General features: G+C 47.5%; 1 protein-coding gene and 1 long non-coding RNA gene across 6 annotated transcripts in view; one reads left to right on the top strand and one right to left on the bottom strand.

Moving 5' to 3' along the window:
- Positions 1 to 26,790, top strand: part of ACSF3 (acyl-CoA synthetase family member 3) — a 117,184-nt gene that overhangs the window by 4,757 nt on the left and 85,637 nt on the right. For all 5 annotated transcript variants that reach the window (XM_050922657.1, XM_050922659.1, XM_050922656.1 and 2 more), the window contains 4 exons: positions 1,608 to 2,342; positions 3,927 to 4,082; positions 23,697 to 23,851; positions 24,742 to 24,887. In XM_050922657.1, the coding sequence (XP_050778614.1) occupies positions 1,638 to 2,342; positions 3,927 to 4,082; positions 23,697 to 23,851; positions 24,742 to 24,887 (1,162 nt within the window). In that variant the 5' untranslated portion in view covers positions 1,608 to 1,637. The remainder of the gene's footprint in view (positions 1 to 1,607; positions 2,343 to 3,926; positions 4,083 to 23,696; positions 23,852 to 24,741; positions 24,888 to 26,790) is intronic.
- Positions 1 to 26,790, bottom strand: part of LOC127034143 (uncharacterized) — a 150,270-nt gene that overhangs the window by 38,907 nt on the left and 84,573 nt on the right. The gene's annotated exons all lie outside the window — the stretch shown is intronic.

Genomic DNA, 26,790 nt, shown 5'->3' with positions numbered 1-26,790 from the left:
TTGAGCTGCAAATCATTTGGATCTTACATTGATAGTTGTCAAACAAATTCTCTGGTGGTTTATTGTTTCTGCTATTTCACGCTATGGGAAGCTGTGTTTTGTAAGCTGTTGCAATAATAGATTTTTTGGAAGTCCTGTAAAGCCAAATGGCCATTGACCTCATCAAGGAAACCCCATCATTGAATGCAGCACTCCTATATCTTTTTTGGGAAATGAAATTTTAGATGCATTTGGACAGAAATTGTCTTGTTTTAGTTTCACTTTAAGGATACGTCACTTGTTGAGTTAAACTTTAATAGTCGCTGTTACATAAGAAGCAACTTAAAGTCCTTTCTCTCCGACCCTTTCCTTATTTTTCTTCCTCTCCTTGGCTGGATATCTGTGACAATCAGTGCATGGCTCAGGACAGCGTCAACCAATCAGAGTCTTCCCTTTCTTCCTACTGGGCCTGCTGCTCCAGCTCACAAGCACCGCTCCAGTGTTGGCGCTGCCCTGGACAGGGTTCTGGAGACCCTCGACCCACAATCTCCCCTGCAACCTTCTGTAGCAGTTTCTTCCTGATGCTTCCAGTGTACTGTCCCTCTGCCCTGCCACTGGAGGAACGACAAGCTGCAGCCATTATGGTAGCACAAACATATTGCTGAAAAAAGAAGTGGCTAATGAATAGCACTTAGACATTCCTAATATTTGTCTCCAGTGCTGTAAAAACAAGAGAGTCTTTTTCTGAACTTCTCCCATGAGAGAGTGGACTTTAATGTCATTATGCACCTGAGCAGAAGGAGCAGAATGTGTAACTCTTATGCCAGCCCATAATCTTCCCCCGTAATAATGGGGACTGTTCCTTCATCCCATTTCCCTAGTGGATGTTTTTCTACACTGCTGAACCTTGATACAATTTAACATGGTTCACACACACTGTTTAGGAGATGTCAGGACGTCAGTGGTGGGGTGCGCTCCCGTTAGGATAGCGCTGCACCAGTAGAGCTCTGGCGTGCGGGGTAGCAGCTGAGCTCATGCTGACACATTGCCTGGCTCTAGTCAGTGCTCTTAGTTTCCTGCTATCCAGGAATGCTGTAAGAAATCCTACAAGTCAGTAATGGTGGGTATTGGCTTGCCTGCCTGTTTTCACTTGGAAAACCAGCTGCCTGACCTGTACCGTACGGTGGCTGCCCAGACTGTTTGCTGTTGTTGCCTACTCTGGCTGTTGTACCCATTCTGTTAAGGTTGTGTCATGTAGGACGGAACCGTGTGCCTGATACAGTACCTGTGATGATCAATCAGATCAGCAGGGTAGACAGGCCTCCTTTGCTTATTTTCTTCAGTCACTGGAAGTTACAGGATGGCATTAGTAAGCATTAATTACTATGCTAAACTCACTTGTTGAAAATAAATGTTCTTTTAATGCACATTTTTGTCTTAAGTGAGATTGTGATTTAGAGATTCCACTGTGAGTGCTTTGGGCTGTCTTCCTGCGCGTGGAGATGGGGCCTAGCACTTAAACAGGCTTGGAATGAAAGCTACCCCCTTTTCCTTTGTGTGACTATTTTGTATAAATTCCTGGATATTCCCACTCCCTGCTTATTGGTTCATGTAATTTCTCTCTGCAGCATCTAGTCTGATCAAGAAATACAGGCAGAATGTTGGGCTCCTGGATATTTTGCCATGTGAATTTGCCCATGCGATGTCTTGTTCACGGTGTACACCGCTGGAGGTGGCCTGCCTGTGGACGGAGGAATGTTGGACATTTCAGAAAAGGCCTACACACCACAAGAACACCCTGCAGTGGTAGGGTTACCCCCGTCTTCACCAGAGCTTTGGCTTTTGGTGATAAAATTGCCATCATTGATCAAAATGGAGAGCACACGTACAGGGACCTTTACACTCAAAGTGTCCACTTGTCTCAGCAAATCTGTGAAGTGCTCAGATGTTCCAGTGGGGACCTAAAGGAGGAGCGGATCTCATTTTTATGCCCAAATGATGCCTCATATGTGATTTCCCAGTGGGCTTCCTGGATGAGTGGAGGCATAGCTGTTCCCCTGTATAAGAAACACCCAGTGCAGGAACTAGAGTATTTCATCCAAGACTCCCAGAGTAGTCTAGTCATTGCCACAGAAGAGTATGTGAAGCACATAACCCCTAGTGCTGAGAAACTGGGAATACCCGTTCTGCCACTTGTTAACTCTGGTAGAGATGGCTGTATAGATGATAAGACTGTGGAAGCGTTCCCCTTGGCAATTGACTGTCCTGAGTGGAAAGATAGAGGAGCGATGATAATCTACACCAGTGGGACTACAGGAAGACCAAAAGGTGTCCTTAGTACCCATCAGAATGTGCAAGCTGTGGTAAGTGATACGTCCCTCATGATATACTAAAGGCATGTTATTGGAGGTCAGTTTTTTTCAAAAGTGACTAGTGATTTGGGGCTTCCTGTTGGGTGTGCAGCTTGAGCAACTGCACTCTGAAAATCCAGACCCCTCTGAAGTGTCCCAGGTTGGCACCCAAAACCATTAGTCATGTTTGAAAATCTTTGCCTTTGTGTATGCACTGTGGCTTAGGCTATGGTGAGTGGGTGGGTATTTTCCTGGTGAGGTGGTAGTGACTCTATAAGTTGCCTTTTTTACTGGTTGCTTTTCCTGCAAAATGACTTTAGAAATGTATCCATGCCCCCTCACTGAAGTATAATTTGATCCAGCACGTCACTATTATGTAAAGTCTGTGCATTATTTAGCTATATATCCCCAAGGCAAAAAATCCATTAGCTATCTGAGCCAAAAAGAGTTACAAGTCTAAAGGAGTGTGCTGCTTGCCTTGCCAGTTCGGTATCGCTGCCTGCAGCTGATAAAATCACACCAGTAAGGGGAATAAATACACTGCACCTCAAAGATGTGGTATCGGACTAAAATGGTTCGAGACGCTCTGATACTGTGGTGAGCCTAGGCAGAGAGAACAAGGGCTTCACCATATTGTGGAAAGACTCTTTCCTCACAAGCGTTCGGATCATTTGGAAGGCAGATTGAACAGTGGGTGTGGCTGGCAGTTTGGTGCAGAACACCAGGGTTGTAGTGGCTGGATAAAATCTTCCCTCCCTGCTACGGGAAGGGGGAATGAGGAGCACTGTTCAAATATCTTTTCTTCTAGACAAGCTGGAAATGACCTCTTTGACTGCGAAGGTTAGGCTCTGAAAGGCATTGTCCTGCCTAAAAGGGCCCAAACTCTAGTGCTTTGGAATAATTTTTTCTTTTGGAAGCTTAAAATTTAATATTTTCGCAGTATTGGGTTTATTTTCCTTTCTACTTATGGACCATTGACTTCCTGCCCCCAGTTTCTGTTTCTCATGGATTCTAATCAGCCAGCCTAGGTCAGCTTCTTTTTGTCAGCAGCATTATCAATGGTGTCAGCAAAGTTTCTTAGATAACTATTGTTTCTGCTGACTCTGGTTGTGCAACAGCAGGTTAGTAATAGCGTAGGTCCTACCTAAACAGTAGCAATTAATCTCTAATTTTTTGGCAACACGGATGGAGTTATAGATGCATGTATGTATATACATATGTATTCTATAGATGCACAGAATGTTCCCATTCAGTTGTTTTTATGATAGGTGCTTTTCTCCTGTTGGTCTCAAAGAAGAGACCCCACTTCCTTTGCATTCATCAAACGGGGTGCAGGTCTTCCCCCTTGCAGCTTCTTGTCTGTTTGTTACTGGTGACACTTTCATTCTGACACCTATTTTTTCCCATGAATCCCCTGAATTTATGTTCACATCCAGGGCCCAGAAACTAGCCCAGACAGGGGCATGCTGCTACCAGCTCAAACAGCAGAGCTAGGGTTGAATTAGCCATGCTTTCTCTGTAATTAGAGCTCTGTTCTGTGTCTCAGCTGGTGGCTCCCCTTGGCCTAATGCTGGATTTTATATTTTTTCCCCACAGATAACAGGGCTGGTTGACAAATGGGAGTGGACGAAGGAAGATGTTATCTTGCATGTGCTGCCTTTACATCATGTACACGGAGTGATCAATAAGCTGCTGTGCCCTCTTTGGGTGGGAGCTACGTGCATCATGCTGTCCGAGTTCAGCCCTCAGAAGGTAAGCCTGGATGGATTGAGTGTTGGCTTTGAAATTCATCGGCAAAACCCCATGCATTCTAATTAGAGTAAGTCTGTAAACAGTTCCAGCATATTTAGCTTTTGGCTACATACAGATCATGAATTGTCTCGATAAAAAGACTTTGAACTGAATATTAAATCTGGGGCAAAGCTGCTTTTCTGGGTGGTTTTAACTTGTTTGATTATTAAATGGCTAATAATCCGTAATATTACCTCTGCTCCTTGGTGACGCTAGGAGGTATCAAACCATGGCACTGCACACAGAATAATAACAGAGTTAATTTAGGATCAGGAAAGATGAAAACATAACTTACTCTCTTGTTTTGTAACATACTGTACCTTAGCAATGCATTGCCTCAAACACTTAACAGTTTGTTTTGTAATACCATAGTCAGTAGCTCGCAGTAGCCCTTTTCTGTGTTAAATACTCACACTCAATGTCTTGTGCTATGTCACACGGTATGATGCTGGCGTTAGAGTTTCTGGTGCGCCAGGTGAGACTAATAAAATAATACTGGATATTTATATGCAAGCTCTACTTTTTATCCTCCAAGCTCTTTACAAACATTAGTAAATTCATCAAGATTAGACTGGCTGTCATGTCCCTACCCTAGGCCACAATGGGAGAGAGTTAGCAAAATTGAAACTTTTCCGAGTCCCTTAGGAAAGGTGGTGGTAAGCAGACTGTCCTCATCAGATTAGGAGCAGAGATGCTGTTAGAATGTTGTTTTTCTGCACATGTAGGAAGCGCTGGCCTGGTGACTCTGCTGTGGTACCTTGCCAGTGCCAACGGGCAGCAGTTTTAAAGGGAAAAAGGTGATTGTAGCAGAGAGAAGTGTGTCTGTGAAGGGAGAAGTGGTTGTAGCAGAGAAGTGTGTGTCTGTGAAGGGAGAAGAACACTTTTAGTCTGTTTCCACCTGGGATTGCCTTTGCCACCCTTGTGATGGTGCTGTTTGTTTGCAGAGCCCCTAAGGTTGGTCCTGGAGAAGAATTTGGGAGATCACTCGTGTCCATGCTTTAATTCATTTAACAACCTAACTAGTGTGGTGATGGGTCCTGTAGAAGACCCTAAGGTAGAGAAATGGGTTTGTCTTCTCCCAAAGTGTGTAAATATCACTTCCTGAGCAATGTGCCAAGCATTGAGACCAAGTGTGATTTGAGGAGAGGCATATGTTCTGTTCACCTTCCCTGGAGACACCCCCATCCGGTAGACTGGTGAGTAGGCAGCAGTCTGATAAGAACATGTGATCTAAGCAAGTCTGACAGAAATAGGTGAAGAGAAAATAAAGAAAGCCTGAGCACTGGACTCTGCATTGGCCATCCTTTGTCGTGCCTGTGGCATTTGCATTCCAGGTGTGCTACAGGTGGCAGGGCTAGGGTGACCAGACGTTAAGGGGAAAATATCAAGACCGCCGTGGGGGGGGGAAGGACGTTTTTTTTACACTCACCCATCCGGGAGTTCGGCGGCAATTCGGCGGAGAGCCCTTCAGTCGCGGATGGTCTTCGGCGGTATTTTGGCGGGGGATAATAAACCTTGTAGCCAAAGACAGAAGCACCCGCCACCGAAATACCGCCGAACACCGTCCGCGACTGAAGGACTCTCCGCTGAATTTCCACCGAAGAACAGAAAACAAAATATCGGGACAAATGGCATCCCAGCCGTACTCTGGTCAGGACACGGGACAAACTCCTCAAAATTGGGACAATCTGGTCACCTAAAAAGGCTGAAATTTTCAGAGCTAGGGGAAACATTCCCTTAAGCTGAGCTGAAACAAGGTGGACATTAAGGTGACACTATAAAATGGAAAATCCTGGAAAGCTTCTAACCTCAGTCCCAGGTTCCTTTGCTTGTTGCTCACTTCCTGCTACTTTGAGCCCTTTCCTGGCAGCATGGCTTGGAGATTTGGAAATGCACCATGCAAGATAAAATAAACACTGAGAAGTCCCTGACTTTGCCTAAAAATACCCCTCGTTGTAATGCCAAAGAGCCTGTGAGGGGAAGAGTTCAGGCTAGCTTAGGCTGTCATTGCAATACACCTTATAACTCACCAGTTCAAGCTCCTGTGGGAAGTGATGTGGGAATTCAACAAGCAAATAAAATATCGAAGGGGATAAAGTACAATAAGCAACAGTGCCGAACACTTCCCCTCTTACTACATAGGGGGTAGGGGAGGGGGGATGTTTTGCCTTGCAGTCCCCATCTCCATGCAGAGCTATGCAGATCAGCAGATTACAGTTGTGCATTTCAAGGTGCTGGTGCCTCAAGGCCTAATTCTGCTTTGGTCAGTGGAGTTACTCAACATTAATACCAGCGTAGCTGAGATTGGAATTTGGCCCTCAGTCTTTAACTAGCTCTGGTTCCTTTGTGGCCAGAAGGCTAGTGTTCAGTGAATAATTGGGCTTTCAGGTGCAGATGCGAGCTTTAAGTGGGAGCGGAAGTGTGCATTTTCTGAGATTACTTCTTATAGAAGCATAAATCAATAATCAGTCCTGCTGCCACCCCAGGGTAAGACCGGGACCCACACATTACTAATGAGCAGCCATGGTCAGTGGCTTTTAAAATTATACTGTACCCTCTCTGTATGCTTCAGGTTTGATAGGGCTGCCTGGGAGAGAGAGAAATATGAGCCAAATGCAAGAAATCGTTGTCCTGTTCAGCCATCGGACATTGACGTGCCTGACTCCTTTCACTCTCCCAGGGAGTTCTCTACAGGCCATGCTGACTTCATATTACACTTTCCCCCTTGAGTCCCCTACAGCAGTCACCATCCTTCCAGATGTGGAGGAATGGAAGGAAACCTCCATCAAAGCCTGTCCTCGTCATTGCCCCTTAATCAGCCAGAGGGGCTGCTGGTGAATGGCATAAGAAAATTCCTTCCCTGAGGGCTAAGCATGCTGCCTCCACAGCTCCTGCACGGAGCAAGCAGTCAGGAACTGAGCCCATGATAATACCCAGTGGTAGCTGGCCACTGGCGCTGCCCAGCATTAAGATTTCAATTTAAATATGTAGCGTGTGGGCATAAAGTGTTTCAGACGGATACAGGTCCTCTTTGGGGTAAGGCAGCAGGTTTAAAACAAACAAAAGGAAGGATTTCTTCACCCAGTGCACAGTCAACCTGTGGAACTCTTTGCCAAAGGAGGCTGTGAAGGCCAAGACTATAACAGGGTTCAAAAAAGAACTAGACAAGTTCATGGAGGATAGGTCCCTCAGTGGTTATCAGCCAAGATGGGCAGGGATGGTGTCCCTAGCCTCTGTTTGCCAGAAGCTGGGACTGGGTTACATGGGATGGATCACTTGATGATTACCTGTTCTGTTCATTCCCTCTGGGGCACCAGTGGCCACTGTTGGAAGACAAGATCCTGAGCCGGATGAACCTTTGGTCTGACCCACTGTGGCCGTTCTTACATTCTTGGGCTCCAGTCTGAGTACTGTTCTTCCCTTGATATTTAAAATCACTGCATTCTTAGCTTCCCCCCTGCAGCCATTAAAGTCTTTGGGAAGAACCCTCTTTGAAACCCTCACCTCAATAGAACACGCAGACTAAGAATATTTAGCATTTGCAGTGCTTGACAGCTTCCAAACACTGTTCTGACCTATTGCAGAAGGCAAGACCTTGGTACCTCACTAGCCTTGGTGATACACTAACGCAGCTAATTGCAGGCGGGGGCAGGGTGACGACCACGCTGATAGTCCTGAAGCAAAGCCAATCCAAAGCCCCATGTGCATTTCTCCCTATCCTGTGGCATCTCGTGATTGATTGTCCCTTGTACTCTTGTGTTTCTCTTTGCTGCTCTCCTGACATCTGCAAATCAATGAGCTGACGTTGAAGAATGGGCTCTGCTGGGAGGAGGGGGGTGCTCTGTCCTGCAGTCTCCAATCAGATTGCTCAGTGAGAATTGACAACCAAGGGCAAGCGAAGACTGTGCTGGAGGGGAGCCTTCACTTTGACCCAGAGGGTTGAGCTCAGGCAGGGGCAGTCTGCATGGCAAGTATATCTGATGCAGGAGCAGCGAGCCAGCTCCATTCCAAGAGCTCTCAGGTGCAGTCGGGCCTCTGAAGGACATCATTTGCCTTTTTTTATTTTTTTTCATTCCCTTTATTTTTCCAAGGGCCTCCCCTGGGAGCTGAAAATGGTTTGATCGACACTACAGAGAACGCACAGGAGGGTAAAGCAGGCTTTCTTGTGGAGTTTAATGCAAGCTGCCTTTCAGTTCTAGTCTGTTTTCACCAGCTGTTTACAAAATGCCCTTTGCTACCAAAATCAGCTTTCAGAAAAGAAGCACAGTTTCAGTGGAGGATTTCGCAGAAGGAGTCTGAGGTTTTTCTGCTTTTTTTTTTCTCTTCACTGCACCTTGAGAAAACAGTCAATTACAGTGTGATGTAAAGAAACCCAAATGGCAGCTAAAACACTTGACATACTGATCAAAACAAGGCTAGGAACTTACTCTAAACCTGCTGCAGACATATTTAGCCTTGAGTGATACTGGCATGGGTTCAAGAGAAACCACAGCAGCATGCCCAATGTGCCTTTGGTTTCTAATGACTAACACTTCATTATACAAAATAAATACTTTATTATTTCAGTGTTCATTAAATTACATCATTTGCGGCATGCCTTATAATCAGAGATACAGGTGCCAGTCTGGTTTAGTTGGTGCTAATAGCGTTATATCCTCTTAGCTAAAAGATGGTTCACGTCTCAGATAAAGGCTTGGTTTGCATCCTATGCAGTGCGGTGTTAGGAGTTGTTTTTCAGACCCTTCTGCCTGGTTCTGGCAGCTGCCCAAGAGGAGGTTAAAGATCAAGGTTCTGGAACGGCCCCAGTGTCCTGGCCAGCATTCTCTCTCTAGCAGCATCTGATGTTCGAGGCTCACAAAAGGACTCATTAAAGTGTACTGAGATACCTCAAGCGTGAAAGTTGCTTCATAAAATCAGATTCTCTTTATTAAACTAAGACGTATGTTACTTTGCTCTAGCTGCTACACAAGTTATAATTCACTTTGTAGCACCATCTGTTAAGAATGTCTTGGCTAAGCTTATTGTAGCATCCTTTTATTGTAAGTTATTAAAGAATATAGCTGCATCTATTAATCATTTGTTAATAAAGGGTTTATAAATGGACGCTTAATTCCCAGCATTGCTTTCTGCTCCTTTCAAGTGGCATTTTAAGTACCTTGGTGTGTGCTCCTTTTGGAACATAACATGCCCTCGTGCAGGGAACTGAGCTCAAGACACACTCTCTACTGCCCCTTGGCCCAGCGGGGCTAGATATGTAATAGAAATAGCAGTTCCACCCATGGGATGTGTCTCTCATCGCACTGGAGCGACCTTTCTGTCTTTCTTGGGAGCAGTGTTAAGTGATCTAGAGTGAGCCATATAGAAACTTCCTCAGCCACATGGAAGTTTGGCCTGAAATTGGGGGAGTACAAGGGAGGGAGACAGTGAAAGGCTTGTAGGATTCCCCTCCCCAGAAAGTACTGAGAGCAAGTGTCGCTCTGACCTTACATCTGTTTTGTTTTGTAAGTGAATTTAGCACAAGGTAACTTCCAGATTGCTAGTCCTGGAGAATGAAGTCCTCACTTTATCCAAAGGAAAGATCCTATGTAGACAATGACAGCCCAAGCTTCTCACACTACCCTTGCCAATATGCCTCAACCTTGAACTGCAGGGAACTGTTAGGTCTGAGGGGCAAGTTCCATGGACCCCTTCGCTGCAGCTGCCAGCCAGGGTGCAACTATCACTACCTTCTAGCCTTGTGCAAGAGAGAGTCTGTTGTCTTTGCTTTGCAGGTTTTTTGTCTGAACTTCTCGTGGAAAAACGATCTAATATTGACCAGTTCCTTAGAAGTGTATACAAATATGAACAGTGCACGCTCTCCTCCCCTGGAGGGTGTGTCCAGTTTGGCTGCATGATTAAATTCAAGGCTCCTTCTTGCCATCAGCAAAGCCCCTTGCTGTAATGCAGTGACGCCTGTAGCCTGAGGTCCTTTGTTAACAAATATGCTGGTATGTAGATTTATTGGCCTATATATTCAGAAGTGACTAGTCATATGGAGTGGCTGGGTTTTTGGGTGTCCAACTTGAGACACCTTAAAGGAGCCTGATTATCAGGAAGTGCTGAGCTGTCGTCGTCTGAAAATCAGGCCCCAAATCATTAGTCTCTTTTGAGAATTTAGGCCCTTATGTCTAGATGGTAAGTGGCCTTAATGCACCAGCCTTTCACCTCTGGAGGCAGAGGATCAGATCTCAGTTGCAGCTAAAGGAAATGTCTGTGTCACAAAGCCACCACGCAGCTGGGCATGGCTGGTAGTCTCTACCCAGCAGGAGAGAAGCACTGAGATGCATTGGCAGGGTAGTGTGCAGCTCAGGAAGCATGCACTGCAGCTATCTGTGTAGTACCCAGTTCCAGCCACTCCCATAGGCCCCTCACTGCACAAACATCAGGTTAATACTAATATTTTTTAAATAAAAGTGAATCCTAGCATACAAATGTGTGAACTCCAAAGGACACACCCATGAGAGAGGCACTATTCGCTTGCTGGGAATGTGTGTTCCCATTTGGTTTCGGCTGGAGGAAGGTGATTGTCTTTTCATCCATTCACTGGTGGCTTCAGAAAGGTAATTTTATTTCAGACTCAAAGGAAAGTCTGGGCGTGGTAAGGGGCAGGTCACTGCTGGATGGATTATGCTTGATCAGTTCTTGCAAACCTTGGCTTTACACTGTTCTGTCTGCTTTTCACTTCCCCACAGATCTGCTGTCTGTTCTCAGCATCTGTTACAGAGTAATGCCTTTTGATGTGTGTGTGGGGGGGAGGGGAGGGGGATAAAAAAATGGAACCAGAGCCTGTCATATTTAGTTATATTACTGGGTCCCAGGGAAAGAACTTGCCGTTTTCAGTATGCCTGCAGCATGGCGAGGGTTTAAAAGCTACAGACTGGAATGCAGAGGGGGCCGTTAGACTGCACTGATGAATAAATGATTACAACCAGAGTCATGCAGAGCGCAAACAGTTTGCGGTTATAACAAACATGAGATGAAGCCACCAAGGGCCTGATTTCCTTTTGAAGAAAGGAATGTTTCTCTTTCTCCATATTGTTGCAAACGGCCTGAGTTGAGCTAACCATCAGAGGTTCAGCCGTTAGGAGAGAGCAAAGCTCCCCTAGCTGTTCTTCACACTCCTCTGTAATATTCATGTTACTTCCGCTCGGAAAGAAACTGTCACCAGTGTGCATGTGTGGCCCTGTGTTCTGTTCAGTGCTCCTGCGCAGTGCTGGACTTTCTGCATGTCTAGGAACCTGCATCTGTTGCAGTTGACGCTGGCATCCCTCCCCAAATAGATCTAGTTTGGCAGTGAGGCACTCAGTCTGAGTCAGAGCCGTAGCTGTTAGAGAACCTATGAAAATTTGGGCATAACCAGCACTTTAGCAATCAATATGCAAACTTAAAACCATCTTGGAAATCAGAAGGGAAGGAAAGGGATGATTTAACTTGCATTAAGGATATTGTTACTTATGAAAAGCATTTTTAAAAAATTGAATAACAACTTAAATGATCCAATAATTTGTGACTGGTTTAGAAGAGAGGAGCCACTGAATTGTAAAGAGCTCCAGTAGTCCAGGTTGTCTGTTCCCTTGTTTGGCTTTGGACTGGAAAATCCACGATGGTGTTCTAACCCCTTTTCAGACTGAAGGCATCTTCATATAATTTTCCCCTTGGACATTACCTAAATATTTCCTTTAAGAAAAAAAATAAATAGCTGTTTCAAGTAAAAGGAAAACTGTCTGTCAAATACCTGATCCAAAAATTCACTGGCAAGCAGGAGGGATTCCAGCCCTGCGCCATGGATCTAAGATCAGAATCTTTCACAATCACTTGCAGGAAACGTGACCCTGATTTGATTTGATTTGTTTTAAATGAGCCGAGCAGGTTCATTGTCATGCTGCAAGATGGTATATGTGCAGCCGTGTGTGAGAGAGAGAAGAGAGAGACTGCTGTTGTCTTCCTGGTCTATGGAAAGCCTCTCCAAATTGCTCGTTGTTCCTCTGCCTTCCAGTCCCAGCCTGGGGATGTTCACTGCTTTTTCCAAACTCCCTTTCATTTTCTGTTTCTTCTCCTGTTTTTTGGAATGTGTAACTCAGGATAAATGTTGTGTGCAGTCTAAGCATGGTAGGCCCTGGTTCTTCTCCCGCCTCACCTTCTCTTCTGTGTTGCCAGTTGTCAGGATATCAATTAATTCAGTGTCTTTGGCTTCTACTGGATTTGTATTCAACACTGTGCTCCTCCTTCCACTGAAAGTGAGGCCTCTGGAAGGGAAAAGGGGTTGCTTCTCTGCGATGCGTGTGGCCACATCTCTCCCTTCAGGCTGTTGTGCACAGACAGCCAAACTGAGTGTAGTTTGGGAAAGTCGCCATGCAAAAATGCAGGCTTTGTGGGTTGAAAGGAGCTGCTTGTTGTGTATCACTCAGCCAATCCCCCTCCATCATCACATCTCCTGTCTGTCTTAGGAACTACTAGGGGAAATCTTACACATTTCCCATCACATTAGGGTTAATTTGCTTCCAGTTGGTGGTTCTGTTTTGTAATTTTCCTTCTCCCTATTGTCACTTGCCTTTTGGCAAAATCTTCTAACATTCCATTGGCGAACAGACAGACTTCTCATGCAAAGGGGATTAGCAGAGAAATTAGCTTTTTTTACACGGAGTCTAGCTGCACTCAGCACGTTTTCTGAAAGTTCTTGGGCTGAGACGTGCATTTTATCTTGTGAATTGTGCAGTATTGATAAGCTTGAAGGCTGATCAATACAGCACAGTTCAACAGGGTACTTAAGCTTGTACCTGATTTCAAACATGTGAGCAGTCCCATTAAGTTAAGAACATAAGAACGGCCATACCGGGTCAGACCAAAGGTCCATCTAGCCCTGTATCTCTCTACTGACAGTGGCCAATGCCATGTGCCCCAGAGGAAGTGAAGCTAACAGGCAATGATCAAGTGATCTCTCTCCTGCCATCCATATCCATCCTCTGATGAACAGAGGCTAGAGACACCATTCTTTACCCTTCCTGGCTAGTAGCCATTTATGGACTTAGCCACCATGAATTTATCCAGTTCCCTTTTAAATATTGTTGTAGTCCCAGCCTTCACAACCTCCTCAGGTAAGGAGTTCCACAAGTTGACTGTGCACTGCGTGAAGAAGAACTTCCTTTTATTTGTTTTAAACATGCTACCTATTAATTTCATTTGGTGACCCCTAGTTCTTGTATTATGGGAATAAGTAAATAACTTTTCCTTATCCACTTTCTCTACATCACTCATGATTTTATATACCTCTATCATATCCCCCCTTAGTCTCCTCTTTTCCAAGCTGAAGAGGCCTAGTTTTTTTAATCTTTCCTCGTATGGGACCCTCTCCAAACCCCTAATCGTTTTAGTTGCCATTTTCTGAACCTTTTCTAATGCTAGAATATCTTTTTTGAGGTGAGGAGACCACATCTGTACACAGTATTCGAGATGTGGACGTACCATGGATTTATATAAGGGCAATAATATATTCTCTGTCTTATTCTCTATCCCCTTTTTAATGATTCCTAACATCCTGTTTGCTTTTTTGACTGCCTCTGCGCACTGCGTAGATAACTTCAGAGAACTATCCACGATGATGCCAAGATCTTTTTCCTGACTTGTAGCTAAATTAGCCCTCATCATATTGTATGTATAGTTGGGGTTATTTTTTCCAATGTGCATTACTTTACATTTATCCACATTAAATTTCATTTGCCATTTTGTTGCCCAATCACTTAGTTTTGTGAGATCTTTTTGAAGTTCTTCACAATCTGCTTTGGTCTTAACTATCTTGAGTAGTTTAGTATCATCTGCAAACTTTGCCACCTCACTATTTACCCCTTTCTCCAGATCATTTATGAATAAATTGAATAGGATTGGTCCTAGGACTGACCAAAGTACCTTGTTGCCTGGGATTTTCTGAGCCTCCTGCTAGTGGTGATGAGGCAGTACATTTGTGACACAAGCTGTATCAAGAAGCCTGATTTCATGCTGCTAAACTGGCATCTGTCCACCTATAATCTGATTGCACAGTTGGAAAGATGTCACTGTTAAGAATGGAATCAAACATGAAGTTGTTTTTTGGATTGTCAGGTGTCTCAGGGTGGTGGAGCTTAATGAGGACCTTCTTGTGATGATTTGAGAGTGGGAGCAACAGTCACATCAAGAGGCAAAAACAATTGAAAAGGAAAAGCAACACTCGAAGGAAACAGCAGTGAAAGGCCCTAGGGAAAACCCTAAGATAGGCAAGTGGAGAATATGTCTATAGGTGGACTTTTAAACCAGTATCACTTTTGGTTCCTCTTCAAATCATGTCTAATATATTTTAAAAGCCAACTATCTCGTATTCAGAAATGCTGAGCATCCACAAATCCAGCCAGAGTCTGTGGACACCAAATGTGTTCAGCACCAATGAAAGTTGGGTCTCTAATGTCTGATGGTCACAAGCAAAACAAAAGTCCAACAGCCCCAAAGTACAGTGCAATGTGTACCAAAAAACCCATTGTTTTTAGAAACACTTTACATCCGGAGGGTTTGAACAGATCATTCAAGTGAGCGAAATAAAATAAAACGAGGGGTTGTCAGTATCCTGTCCACCCATAATTGATGTGGTGACAGTGACATATGGGATAACGGCAAGGGAGAGATTGATTACACTGCTCTAAACTGGAGGGCGTTGGAGGATGCCATATGCTGGGAGAGCAAAGCTGAGCAGCTTACAAGATTCTCTAGATCCCAGGAGTGATTGATAGCCTCAGGTAATGAGGCTTTACAGATCCATCCTCTTCAACTGTTCTATTTTTTTTTTTGACTGAGTAGCCGTGTGGATCCCGCAGATCAGACATCTGTGTGGTTGGGAAGGGGGTATCGAGACCAAGTTCAGAGGACGTAGGACCCACCAGCTTCTGAGAAGGAAGCATGACCTGGGATCTATAGTAAGACTTTGTCGTACTTGAAAGTGTAAAGATGGCCCCTGTAGATGAACAGGAGCCGAGCTCTTTCATCAGATTACCATGTGAGTAACACAGTAAGAGTTTGTTAACCAGGTCTGAAGGGGAGCTGTGGCACCTGGATTTTCCTGCAGTGACCTTCAGAGAGCATCTCGCTCCTGCGACATGCTCCTTGGAATAAGGGAGCAGAGTGAGGGAAGGACACGATATAAAATATCCAAGTGCAGAGCTTGGGGGTGGCAGCAGTTACCTGAGCCCAGGGAGCAGGAGACGTGGGGTTGTGACACCCCCGCTAGGCATGTGTTTCTTCCTTCGCCTGGCACCCACCCGGTCACTCCCCTTTCCATCTGTGGCCTGCCGGAAGAAGAAAAATGTACTTTCTTGCTCCTGCTGCCCTTCCCAGCACAGTGGTCATCGCATCTGGTTCTCAACATTTCCCCAAGGCAAGGGAGCCAACTGGCCCCTCTTCCACGGCTCATTGCTTGAGCTGGACTTGCACACTTGCCAGTGCAACTCCCTGGCCTGGGCACATCTGTAGAGCGTGGTAGTTTTCTCTCCTTCCCAAAGACATGGAGCGGCTGCAGAGGAGCCTTTACCCAAGACTCAGTAGTGACAGAGTGGAACATTTCCCCACACGGGCTGTGAATCACTCCCTCTGCTCCATGGATTTGGTCTCCTCCCACTTCACTTTCCCCTGATGCTTTTCAGGTGCTATTGCCCCAACTCCTGTAACAGCAGAAGGAAAGAGGTCCCTTTCGATTAGGTTCCACTGTGTCTGGTGGATTTCTAACCTGTGCATTTATAACTCATCCTGCCACGCGCTCTCTGGGACAGGAAGACGCTCCCTTTAGTTCAGTAGGGCTGAGGCCTTTGTTAAACCTGTTCTGCTATATTAACAACAACAACCTGGTTTGTGATTTTTGTACAGACCAGATTGTTCTGAGGCAGCGAAGTGAGAGATGGAGGGTGGCGGTTAGGGGCGGAGAGGGTTCGTGAAGTAGAAAGTAATGAAATTGAGCCAGAGAGCAGGACTGAGGAGAAAGCAGCCGAGCAGCACTGGCATCCAGGGTCACAGCATAAAGGAGAATCACTTGTTCCCCTTCAATCAATTCACACTTTTGTTCCCCACCGCATGCCCCTCTGTGCGCTGAGCATGCCGAGAGAGGGAGGGGAGAGGAGGCATGTGTTGTCAGGAGCTGTTAAGGAATACATTTATCAACAACAGGGCAAAATCCAGAAAGGAAGGAAGAAGCCTGCTGTCCCCAAAGCCAAGCTGGCAGCAGCCTTTTATTTATTGATGGCATTGTTCCGCTCGTGTGTGTGTGTGTGTGTGTGTGTGTAGTTAGCCAAATTTAAGTATTTAGGCCTTTCCTCCACCACTTCTAAGTGGTCCCAGGTGAAGCTGTTTGGCCAGTCCTAGAACCTATCAAGTCATTCACACATTGCTATAGCCAGCTTCTTGAATTTGAACCAGTTTGTAGTTTCCAATTGTTAGTAGGACAGGTGATCAAAGACTTTTTGTCCTTTTTTTAAGTGTTTCTTTAGGAGGGATGTGATTAGTGAAAGCTTCCTCTGCTGGCTCCCATACAGTCATCTGTCCAGTTAGACTGTGGCTGCATCTTAGTAGAAGTCTTTGATGGAATATTTTTCAAACCAATGGAATGGCAGGATGTACAGGAAGAGCATATTCCTGTGATGTCGTCAGAGGTTAATTTCCATTGAGGGTCTGTGACGAACTAGGAATGTTCTTAATGTTTGCTCTGAATACTGTGTTGGTGCCTCAGTGTCCCCATGGCAGTTCTTAAGTATCTGGCAGAGCAAAGGGACAGTGCACCTAAATGCCTGACCCTCTGTCTCCTAGCAACTGATGGCCTGGGCCCCTCCTCTGCAAAGGTGCCAGCTGAAGTTGTTGGAGACAAAGGGATCAGGTGACGTCCTGGCCCGGGAAAGGGGCTGAGCAGAGAGGAGGGGCTGCGGGGGGTTGTTAGTCTGGAGCTGGCTGGGGTCGAGGAGTGAAGTGCGGACGTGGGGGGTCTGGTTCACTGCCCCCTAGAATGGACCCGGCCGAGGGGTCCTGTTCGCTGTATCTACAAGCTCTGTTTTAGACCCTATTCCTGTCATCGAATAAACCTCTGTTTTACTGGCTGGCTAAGAGTCATGTCTGACTGCAAAGTGGGGGTGCAGGACCCGGTGGCTTCCCCAGGACCCCACTGAGGCAGGCTTGCTGTGGGAAGCGCACGGAGGGGCAGAGGATGCTGAATGCTCCAAGGAGAGACCCAAGAGGTGAAGCTGTGTAGCTTCTTGCCCTGAACAAGTCTGCTCCGAGAGAGAGGCGGCTCCCCAAAGTCCTGCCTGGCTTGGTGGGGAGCAGTTCCAGAGCATCGCCCGGTGACTCCGTGACAACTGGTGGCAGCGGTGGGACGTACTGCACCCCGTGAATGGCGCTGCTTGCAGTAAGTGACTGGGGAGCAGTAAAACAAAGGAGGGATAATGAGGACCAGGCGTGGTGAAGGCTCAGAGAGGGACGGTTTCAGGGGGCAGTTAACCTCTGGGAGAGTGTGACCAGCGAGAAGGACTGTTGGAGTAACGGGGTCCCCCTGTGGACTGCAGAGAGCAGTCTCAGGGGCGGAGGAGCTTACCGCTCGACCCTGGGAGAGAGAAGGATTTTGCAGTAGCAGGGTTCCCCTGGAGATTGCAGGAGCAGTCCCAGGGGCGGAGGAGTCTGCAGCTCGACCCTGGCAAAGAGGTGGTGATCACGAGAAGGGCTGGCACACCAGGGGTTCTTCCTGGAAACCATGGGGGAGCCAAGAGCACGCAGGCCTGTGAGTCCAGAGCCACTTGGGAACGGTGAAGTGATGGCCTGTCACCATCTCCTTAAGAAGGACATTGTGATCCTGTGCACAAAGAGAGGGTTACGCATGGGGACGTTCACCAAGGCACAGTTAATCGTGCAGTTGGAGGAGGAGGACCGCTCTGAGGAGCAGATTCCTGACCCAGATGGGGCTATAAGAGGATCTGGGAGCAGCTGGAGCATCAGCCAGGCATCCCCGGGAGTCTGGTCCCCAGTCAGACGAGGGTCTTCACGATTGGGTTCTCCATCAGGAGATTGGAGACAGATGGGATGGGAGCAGAGCCCAAGAGAGCGAGAGGACCGTGAGAGAGAGCAAGAGCCCGAGGAAAAGCTGCAGGAGAAGCAGCAGCAGCGTGGACTGGTGATGGTGGAGCGGAGAGACATAGGGGGCTGCCCAGGGGTCAGTGGGGAAACACGCCTGCGGGGGCGAGACCCTGGGACAGAGAGAACTGTGGTGGTGCAACCCCAGATGCTGAGGGACTGTGGGACCTGGGTGAAGTTCCCTGGGGTGAAGCCCCTCGCCCTGCCTATGGCCCAGATCCCTGTGCAGACCCAGGAGGGGTCGGGCTGGCTGGTAGTTGGGGTTCTCCAGGATATCGGCTCGGAGGCCCTGTTGAGAGGTGACTGTCTCCCCTTGGGACAGGATCCAGGCCCCGCTCCTGTAACGGCCGAGGGTTTGAATTCAAATCCAGGGAACCAATTGGCTAGGATGGAAATGGTCAGTGAAAATGCAAATGACCTGGCTGGCAGGGGGGAGGGGCTGCTGGGCTCAGGATACCTGCCTACCTGTAACCAGCCCCCTGGGGCTGAGTGGGAGGGAGAGATGCTCCCTGCCCCCCTGCACACCGGAAAGGGGGCTCACACTGGCTCTGATGCTGTGACCAGAGCAGAGAGCTCGCTGCCTGGCCCCACTGGGACAGCAAGGGCAGTGTTGAGCACAGGGGGAGCTGAGATCCCAGCTGAGTGGGGGGACACCCGGGCAGGGCAGGTCAGCTGCCAACCAGGTTTGCCTGGTCCAGACGTGCTGCTGGGAGGTGATTACACAGCAGGGAGGGAGCTACCAGGGACAGGGCTCAGGGGGGCTGTGACCCCAGGCCCAGCCAGCAAGAGGGAACAGGTCCCATTCCCTGCCCCAGCAGCTGAATCCCAGACCGAGCTGCAGAGGGATCCCTCCTTGGAGAAGCTAAGGGAACTTGCTGGCCACAGGGCTGCAAACCCCCTTGGGGAAGGCTGCAGGGACAGAGTCCTGCAGGAGGAGGGATTCCTGTACCGGGAATGGGCTCCCCAAGGGGAAGTAGAACTGGGGGGAATCGGAAGGCAGCTGGTGGTGCCCCAGGAATCCACAGGATTCTTCTCGTTCGAGCTGCTGGATGGGAGGAGAGTGAGGGGACCCCTGGACCCGGAAAGGAAGGATTGGGAGGAGAAGGGGGAAGACCCCCTGGGGGATCTCTTCCCTGAGGTGAGAGCCAATCTCCCCATCAGGTGTTCCCCGTTCAGAGTCACTGGGAAAGCAACCCAGATCCTGGAGAGAGAGGTCAGGGACATGCTGGCTTTAGATGGGATCCAGCTGTTTTACAGCCCATGGGCCTCACCCGTGGGGCTGATCCCCAAGGGAGACAGGATGATCTGGTTTTGTGGGGGCTGTCAGAAGCTTAAAGCCATCACAGTGTCTGATGCTGACCCCATGCCTAGGCCTGGGGAGACTCTAGAGAAGCAAAGGGCGATGGAGAACTTGGCCCTGGCAGACACTGATAACATATGCATCTTTAGCCAAACCTGGGAGGAACAGGTGTCCCAGGTGCTGGGCTGCCTCAAGGAGGTGGGACTGACGGTAAAAGCTGGAAAGTGTAAGGTGGGGATGGCAGAGGCGTTGTGTCTGGGCCACAAGGTGGGAAGTGGCTGCTCAAGCCCAGAGCTGGCAAAGGCCAAGCTGAGGGCTCTTAACCAAGACAGCCGGAATTGCAGCCCAGAGTGCTGGGAGAAGACCCCGTCCCAGTTTGAACCCCATGGGTATTGGGGTAGCAAAAGGGTTCAAGCCGCATAAACCTTCCCGCATGCGGCCTGCAAGTGTCATCAAGCACACCCGACCTAAGGGAGGGCGTGAGACTGGACTGTCCTGGTGTAACTCACATCAAGGAATGGGAGAGATGCTGGGGCATCCATGGGAACGTTGGTGGGTTCGAACTTCCCCAGGTCACTGGCTGAAGTCACCTCGCTCAGTTCGGTCTCGAAGGGGGGAGAGATGTGACGAACTAGGAATGTTCTTAATGTTTGCTCTGAATACTGTGTTGGTGCCTCAGTATCCCCATGGCAGTTCTTAAGTATCTGGCAGAGCAAAGGGCCAGTGCACCTAAATGCCTGGCACTCTGTCTCCTAGCAACTGATGGCCTGGGCCCCTCCTCTGCAAAGGTGCCAGCTGAAAGTGTTGGAGACAAAGGGATCAGGTGACCTCCTGGCCCGGGAAAGGGGCTGAGCAGAGAGGAGGAGATGGGAGGGGTTGTTAGTCTGGAGCTGGCTGGGGTTGAGGAGTGAAGTGCAGACGTGGGGGGTCTGGTTCACTGCCCCCTAGAATGGACACGGCCGAGGGGTCCGGTTCGCTGTATCTACAAGCTCTGTTTTAGACCCTATTCCTGTCATCGAATAAACCTCTGTTTTACTGGCTGGCTAAGAGTCATGTCTGACTGCGAAGTGGGGGTGCAGGACCCGGTGGCTTCCCCAGGACCCCACTGAGGCAGGCTCGCTGTGGGAAGCGCACGGAGGGGCAGAGGATGCTGAAAGCTCCAAGGAGAAACCCAGGAGGTGAAGCCGTGTTAGCTTCTTGCCCTGAACAAGTCTGCTCCGAGGGAGAGGCGGCTCCCCAAAGTCCTGCCTGGCTTGGTGGGGAGCTGTTCCAGAGCATCGCCCGGTGACTCCATGACAGGGTCACGTCTTATTTAAAATTGAAAAGGGCCTGTTTCACAAAGCTGGAAACAATTGAGCCAAGTCAGAGGATTGAAACAGAAAAATTTGAGTGATAATTTGGAATTAAGAACACTTTACTAGATAATCAAAAAGCCACACTCCCACAACTGAGAAAGAAGGCCACAGTGGTTAAAAATCAACCTGGCTTAGTAGAGAAGTGAAAGCAGCTATAAAAATAATTATATATAAAAACAAATGGGGAAGAAAGGAGATGTTGATAGTAATTAATTAAATCAGAAGCTAGGAATTGTAGAAAATGGATAAAGGAAGCAAAAAGACACAAGAAAAGATCTATGGACTGCAGAGTTAAGGATGTAAGAAATTTTTCAAGTATATGTGGAAATGGTAGAATTGTCATTAATAATGCAGAAAAAAGCAGAACAAGTCAATAAATATTTATATGCTGTATATGGGAAAAAGCTGGATGATGAAGTCATATAATATGATGGAATACTTTACATTCCAACAGAAACACAGGAGAATGCTAAAGAGCAGCTTCTAAAGCTAGACACTTTTAAATCAGCAGATCTGAATAACTTGCATCTAAGAGTTTTAAAAGAACTGACCGAGGAGCCCTCTGAACAGTTAATGTTGATTTTTCAGTAAGTCTTGGAACTCTGGGGAAGTTCCAGAAGACTGGAAGAAAGGTAATGTGCCTATATTTTAAACGGGTAAAGCAGATGACCCAGGTAATTATAGGCCTGTCAGTCTGACATCAATCCCGGGCAAAATAATTGAATGGCTGATAAGGGGGTTGATTAACAAAGAATTAAAAGAAGGTGATATAATTAATGCCAATCAAGATGGATTTATGAAAAATAGATCCTGTCAAATTAACTTGATATCTTTTATGATGAGATTACAAGTTTAGTTGATAAAGATAATGTGACATAATATATTTAGACTTCTGTAAGGCATTTGAGTTGGTATTGCACAATATTTTGATTCAGAAACTAGAATGATACAAAAATCAACATATGGTGCACAGTAAATGTATTAAAAACTGGCTAACTGATAGGTCTCAAAATGTAATTGTAAATGGAAAATCCTAATTGAGCAGCTGTGTTCCTAGTGGTGTCTGCTGGGATCGGTTCTTGACCCTATGATATTTAATATTTGTTATCAATGACCTGGAAGAAAATACAGTTTGAGAACCACTGCAGTATGCTAAACATAAGGTCATACATCTAGGAACAAAGAATAGGGGCAGGATGGGGAAGCCGTGACTCTGAACAGGACTTGGAAGTCATCTTGGATAATCAGTTGAGTATGAAACGGTACAACCCTGTGGCCAAAAGGGCTAATGTGATCCTTGGATGCATAAACGGGGGAATCTTGACTAGGGTTAGGAAGGTTGTATTAACTCTGTCTTTGGCACTGGGGCAGCCACTAATGGAATCCTGTCTTGAGTTCTGGTGTCCACAATTCAAGAAGGATATTGGAAAGTTGGAGAGGGTTCAGAGAAGAGCAGTGAGAGTGGTTAAAGGATTGGAAAACCTGCCTTAGAGTGATAGAATCAAGGAGCTTAATCTATTTAGCTTTAGAGAAGGTGAAGGGGTGACTTGATCACAATCTATAAATACCTACATGGAAAACAGAAACTTGGTAATAAAGGGCTCTTCAATCTAGCAAACAAAGATATAACCCAATGATTCTCAAACTTTTGTACTGGTGACCCTCTCACACAGCAAGCCTCTGAGTGCGACCCCCCCTTATAAATTAAAACCTCTTTTTTACATATTTAACACCATTATAAATGCTGGAGGCAAAGCAGGGTTTGGGGTGGAGGCTGACAGCTCGTGACCCTCCCACACAATAACCTCATGACCCCCTGAGGAGTCCCGACCCCATTTTGAGAACCCCTGAACTAACGAGATCGCATGACCAGAAGGTAAAACAATACAAATTCAGATTAGAAATAAGGTGCAATTTTTTAACACTGAGGTAATTAATCATTGGAACAAACAACTTACTAAGGGTATGGCTACACTTGAAGCTAAGTGCGAGTGTGGTCGCAGCACCAGCGCTTGGAGAGAGCTCTCCCAGCGCTGCATGTACTCCACATCCTGATGGGGTTTAGCTTGCAGCGCTGGGAGCCGCGCTCCCAGCGCTGCAGCACTGTTTACACTGGCGCTTTACAGCACTGTATCTTGCAGCACTCAGGGGGTGTTTTTTTTCACACCCCTGAGTGAGAAAGTTGCAGCGCTGTACAGGGCTGTATTTCCTAAAGGAATGGCTGGACTCCGCCATACATGTTTGTTTTCATGTGCATGTTAACATCCATATCTTAACAGTTCTAAAAGATGTTGGCTATTGGAAGCTACAGTTTCTACACATCATCCCACATTGGCTGATTGAGAGAATGAAAGCAGTGGTGTGATTCACTGCCAAGATTCCCCTAGTGCTTCTGAGAATAAGTTGATTGATGGTGTGGGGGTCAGGATGAAGGCTTTTTGGACATCATTGTACAATAGATTGGGTTCAGGATGGCAGGGATGCAGAGGGTTCATCATTTTCGTAAGTATTAGGCAGCAGTATAGTTAGAAATAAGAAACCACACTTGATAGACTCATTCTGATTGGACAAGTCACTTTCCCTCCCTCTGCCTCAGTTTCCCTTTACATCGTACTAAAGGATGCTAACATAGCTTTTGAAGGGTTTGTAGAGTACTTGCTGTGAGCCTTCTCCCAAAGGTGGTATGGAAGAGCCAGTGGCGGCAGTGACATGAAGGCTCAGTTGGTATTTAGGTGCCTTTTCTGTTTTCCTTTCCAGGTTTGGGAGAAGTTCTTAAGCCCCAGAGCTCCACGGATCAGTGTCTTCATGGCGGTCCCCACTATTTACTCCAGGCTGATGGAGCATTATGACAAGCATTTCTCTCAGCCTCATGTCCAGGATTTTGTACGTGCCACGTGCCAGGATAATTTCAGGTAGCTCAAAGATGCCTGTCTTCACAGCCTAAGAGGCTTACAGACCAGAACCTAGGGAGTACATCCTCTACAATAGATACTCACGCCGTCTCAGCCTTCCTGGGCCAGAGAAGGCTCACTAACACTGTGGACAATGTTACGAGGGGAGGGTGTGAAGAAGGCTGGGCGCGGGTAATGGAGGAATGGAGAAGTTTGAGCTGTGTGCAGAACATCTCGAGGGTGGCTCCAGCAGTGAGCACAGTGGATCGTACGATGCCATTCCTGTAGTGCTTCCAGGTTCTCTAAGATTCTCTTGAGTTGTGGTACCAGGTTCTGCTTCAGTCCAACGACCAGGCCAACGACAGGCTGTTTCCTGTTTATTAAAAACCATCCGTCACATATGGGCTCACCGTCCTGGCTTCAAAGCACAGATGTGTAGGCAGTTATATTCAGGCAGAGTACCTGGTTAAAGCCTGGCCCTGCAGGATTATTTTCTAAACTTGGCCACTCCACAAAGCTGGGCAAGTCACTTCGCTTCTCTGTGCTTTAATGTCTCACCCTGAGAAGTGGGAACGATGATACCTTGCAAGAGTGATTCATATATGGGGTCATTCTGATCCTCTAGTCATAACACAGGTCAGAGAACCTCACCCAATAATTTCCACATCAACCATACATTCTCTTTGAGTTAGAGGGTATCTTTTTAGAAACACATCCAGTCTTGACTTAGGCTGCAAGTGATGGAGGATCTGCTGTGTCTATGCCGTGTGATGTAACTTTCTGGTACTGCTGAATGGTCTGAGATCCCCCAGGACACTACAGATGGGCAAAAGCTTCTTGTACTCCAGGAGTAATTCTCTAGAGTAAAGAATATGCAGGTGATGCTCACCACGTGGCATTTCCTTGCACAGGTTAATGGTTTCAGGATCGGCAGCCCTTCCTGTGCCAGTCCTGGAGAGGTGGAAGAACATCACAGGACACGTGCTGCTGGAGAGGTACGGGATGACAGAGATCGGAATGGCACTTTCTAACCCCTTGCATGGAGTTCGTGTCCCAGGTATAAATCATGTTCTAAAGGTGGAGAGGGTTGTGAGATCTTTGTGCCAACCTATATTTTATTGTTGTTAGATGTATTTTGTTCTTCTACTCGGAGAATGTGTGTCTGCATCCAAATTTTTTCCAAGTCAGGACTGGATTAGGCGGGAAGCTGCTGGTCAGGATTGGGGGCATTGGCAAAGCTGTAGGGGAAGGAGGGGTCAAGGAGTAGGATGAGGGGGGTGCTGCTGGTCAGGATTCAGGGGCATTTGCAGAACTGTGGGGATCCATAATTGTTGTTAATAGGGACGCCCAATGTAAAGGTTCAAGGGGGCCCTATGCATCAACTCCAGGTGAAGGAACCTTCCAGCCCCACCTCCTTAGCCCAGGACAAACAATCCCGCTGGCTCCTGGGGCTGCAGGAGTGGGGCACACGTGCCCATGGGCCAGCCCCTGTCCCTGGGCAGGGAACTCACAGCAATAAAGTTTCTCCCTGGAGTTTCCTGGCCCTCGCAGACACTTCAACAGAGGGAGGGGTGCAGGCAATGCCCTTAACTCAGCACAGGGAACCTGTTCCTGATGTCTTCCCTAGTGGCCCTGTGCCAGGTCCAGGGCTGCTGCGCTCTCCCTGCCCCAGCAGAGTAACCTTCTGCGCGGGCCACTCTTGCCACCCCAGCCAGGCTCTTGCAGGCAGTTGCTGTGCTGCACAGAGGCAGTGACCTGGAGTGGCCACCCTCACCTGGCACAAGAAGTGGCTCCATCCTACTGTCTCCACTCCCCACTCTGGCCCGGCTACCAGGGAGAGGGGCCATGCAAGCTGGAAATGTGCCTGGGGTAGGGTGCAGCATGAAATGGACAGTGCTTTCAACACTCGCAGTGGGGCATGTAACCCTCTGTGCTCCCCCCTCCCCCCCCCCCGGTCACCTCTGGCTGTGTAGGGACCCAGAGTTGGAATGGGAGATGCTGCCTGTCAGAACTGAGGGGCATGGGCATCGTTGGGCATGTGGGGTTAGGGTGGGGGGTGCTGCCAGTAGTGATTAAGGTGTCTGGGTAGAACCATGGGAGTAGCCACTGTACTGTCAGGGAGGATGCACTGGTGGAGCTGTGTGTGGAAAGCTGCAATGTGCATCATAGCCTCTCTTTGTCATAAAGAAATAAAAACATCTGCAACTCAGTCCTGACTTCACTCAGCTGTGGCAGAACATTTTTACTGAAGGGTTCCTGGTAACACGTTTTTACCAGCTATTTTAGGACTTTCCAGTGATAAAGGTAAATGCACTTGTGTGGTAAAGAAAGAGGGTAAATCTTAGTAAGAGCCTCTCTTTCTAGTCCACAAGGCACGTGCTGTAGAGCAGTTGCCGAATGGTGTCTAAGAAAGAGGGGTCAGCCCCTGTCTGTCTGCAGGGATTTTCCAGTTCCTCTTAGAGCTGCTGGAAGCAGCCAAACCAAGTTTCAGCATAGACCCTCCTGCCGGTTTGTTTCTGTGCTTCACACGCTTGCCTCCACAGAAGTGACACTGCTGGCTAGGTTGAGTCTAGATCTGCCTCCTCTGGCACAGCACTTCCTTAATCCCAAAGGCTTTGTGCTTCCGCCCTGCAGCACAGCAAAAGGACAGAGCCCTCTGTGTCTTGCCTTTTGCTTCAGCTCTTGGCTAATAGCTTTCCTGCCTTCTCAAGAGAAGGGCTGGCACGTTGACCTTCTCCATGAAAGATTAACCTGTAATACATGAGCAAACGGGAAGCCTAGTGTTCAGCTGAGAATCAGGCCTGCTGGAGAGATTGGTGAGGTGTATGCTTTGCATTCAGTGATGGAGGGCTCTCTGAACATGCTTTCCTTTTAACTGAAGGGCCTATCCACCCTTCGTTCTAAGGGCATCATATGACCTTCCTCCACCTCTTCCTGGTGAGGGGAGAGGCACGCTGCAT

Source organism: Gopherus flavomarginatus, chromosome 14, assembly GCF_025201925.1.
Source record: "Gopherus flavomarginatus isolate rGopFla2 chromosome 14, rGopFla2.mat.asm, whole genome shotgun sequence".
NCBI classification, from domain to species: domain Eukaryota; kingdom Metazoa; phylum Chordata; order Testudines; family Testudinidae; genus Gopherus; species Gopherus flavomarginatus.
The sequence above is the reverse complement of the archived record's forward strand: the minus strand, read 5'-3'. Positions and strand labels throughout refer to the sequence as shown.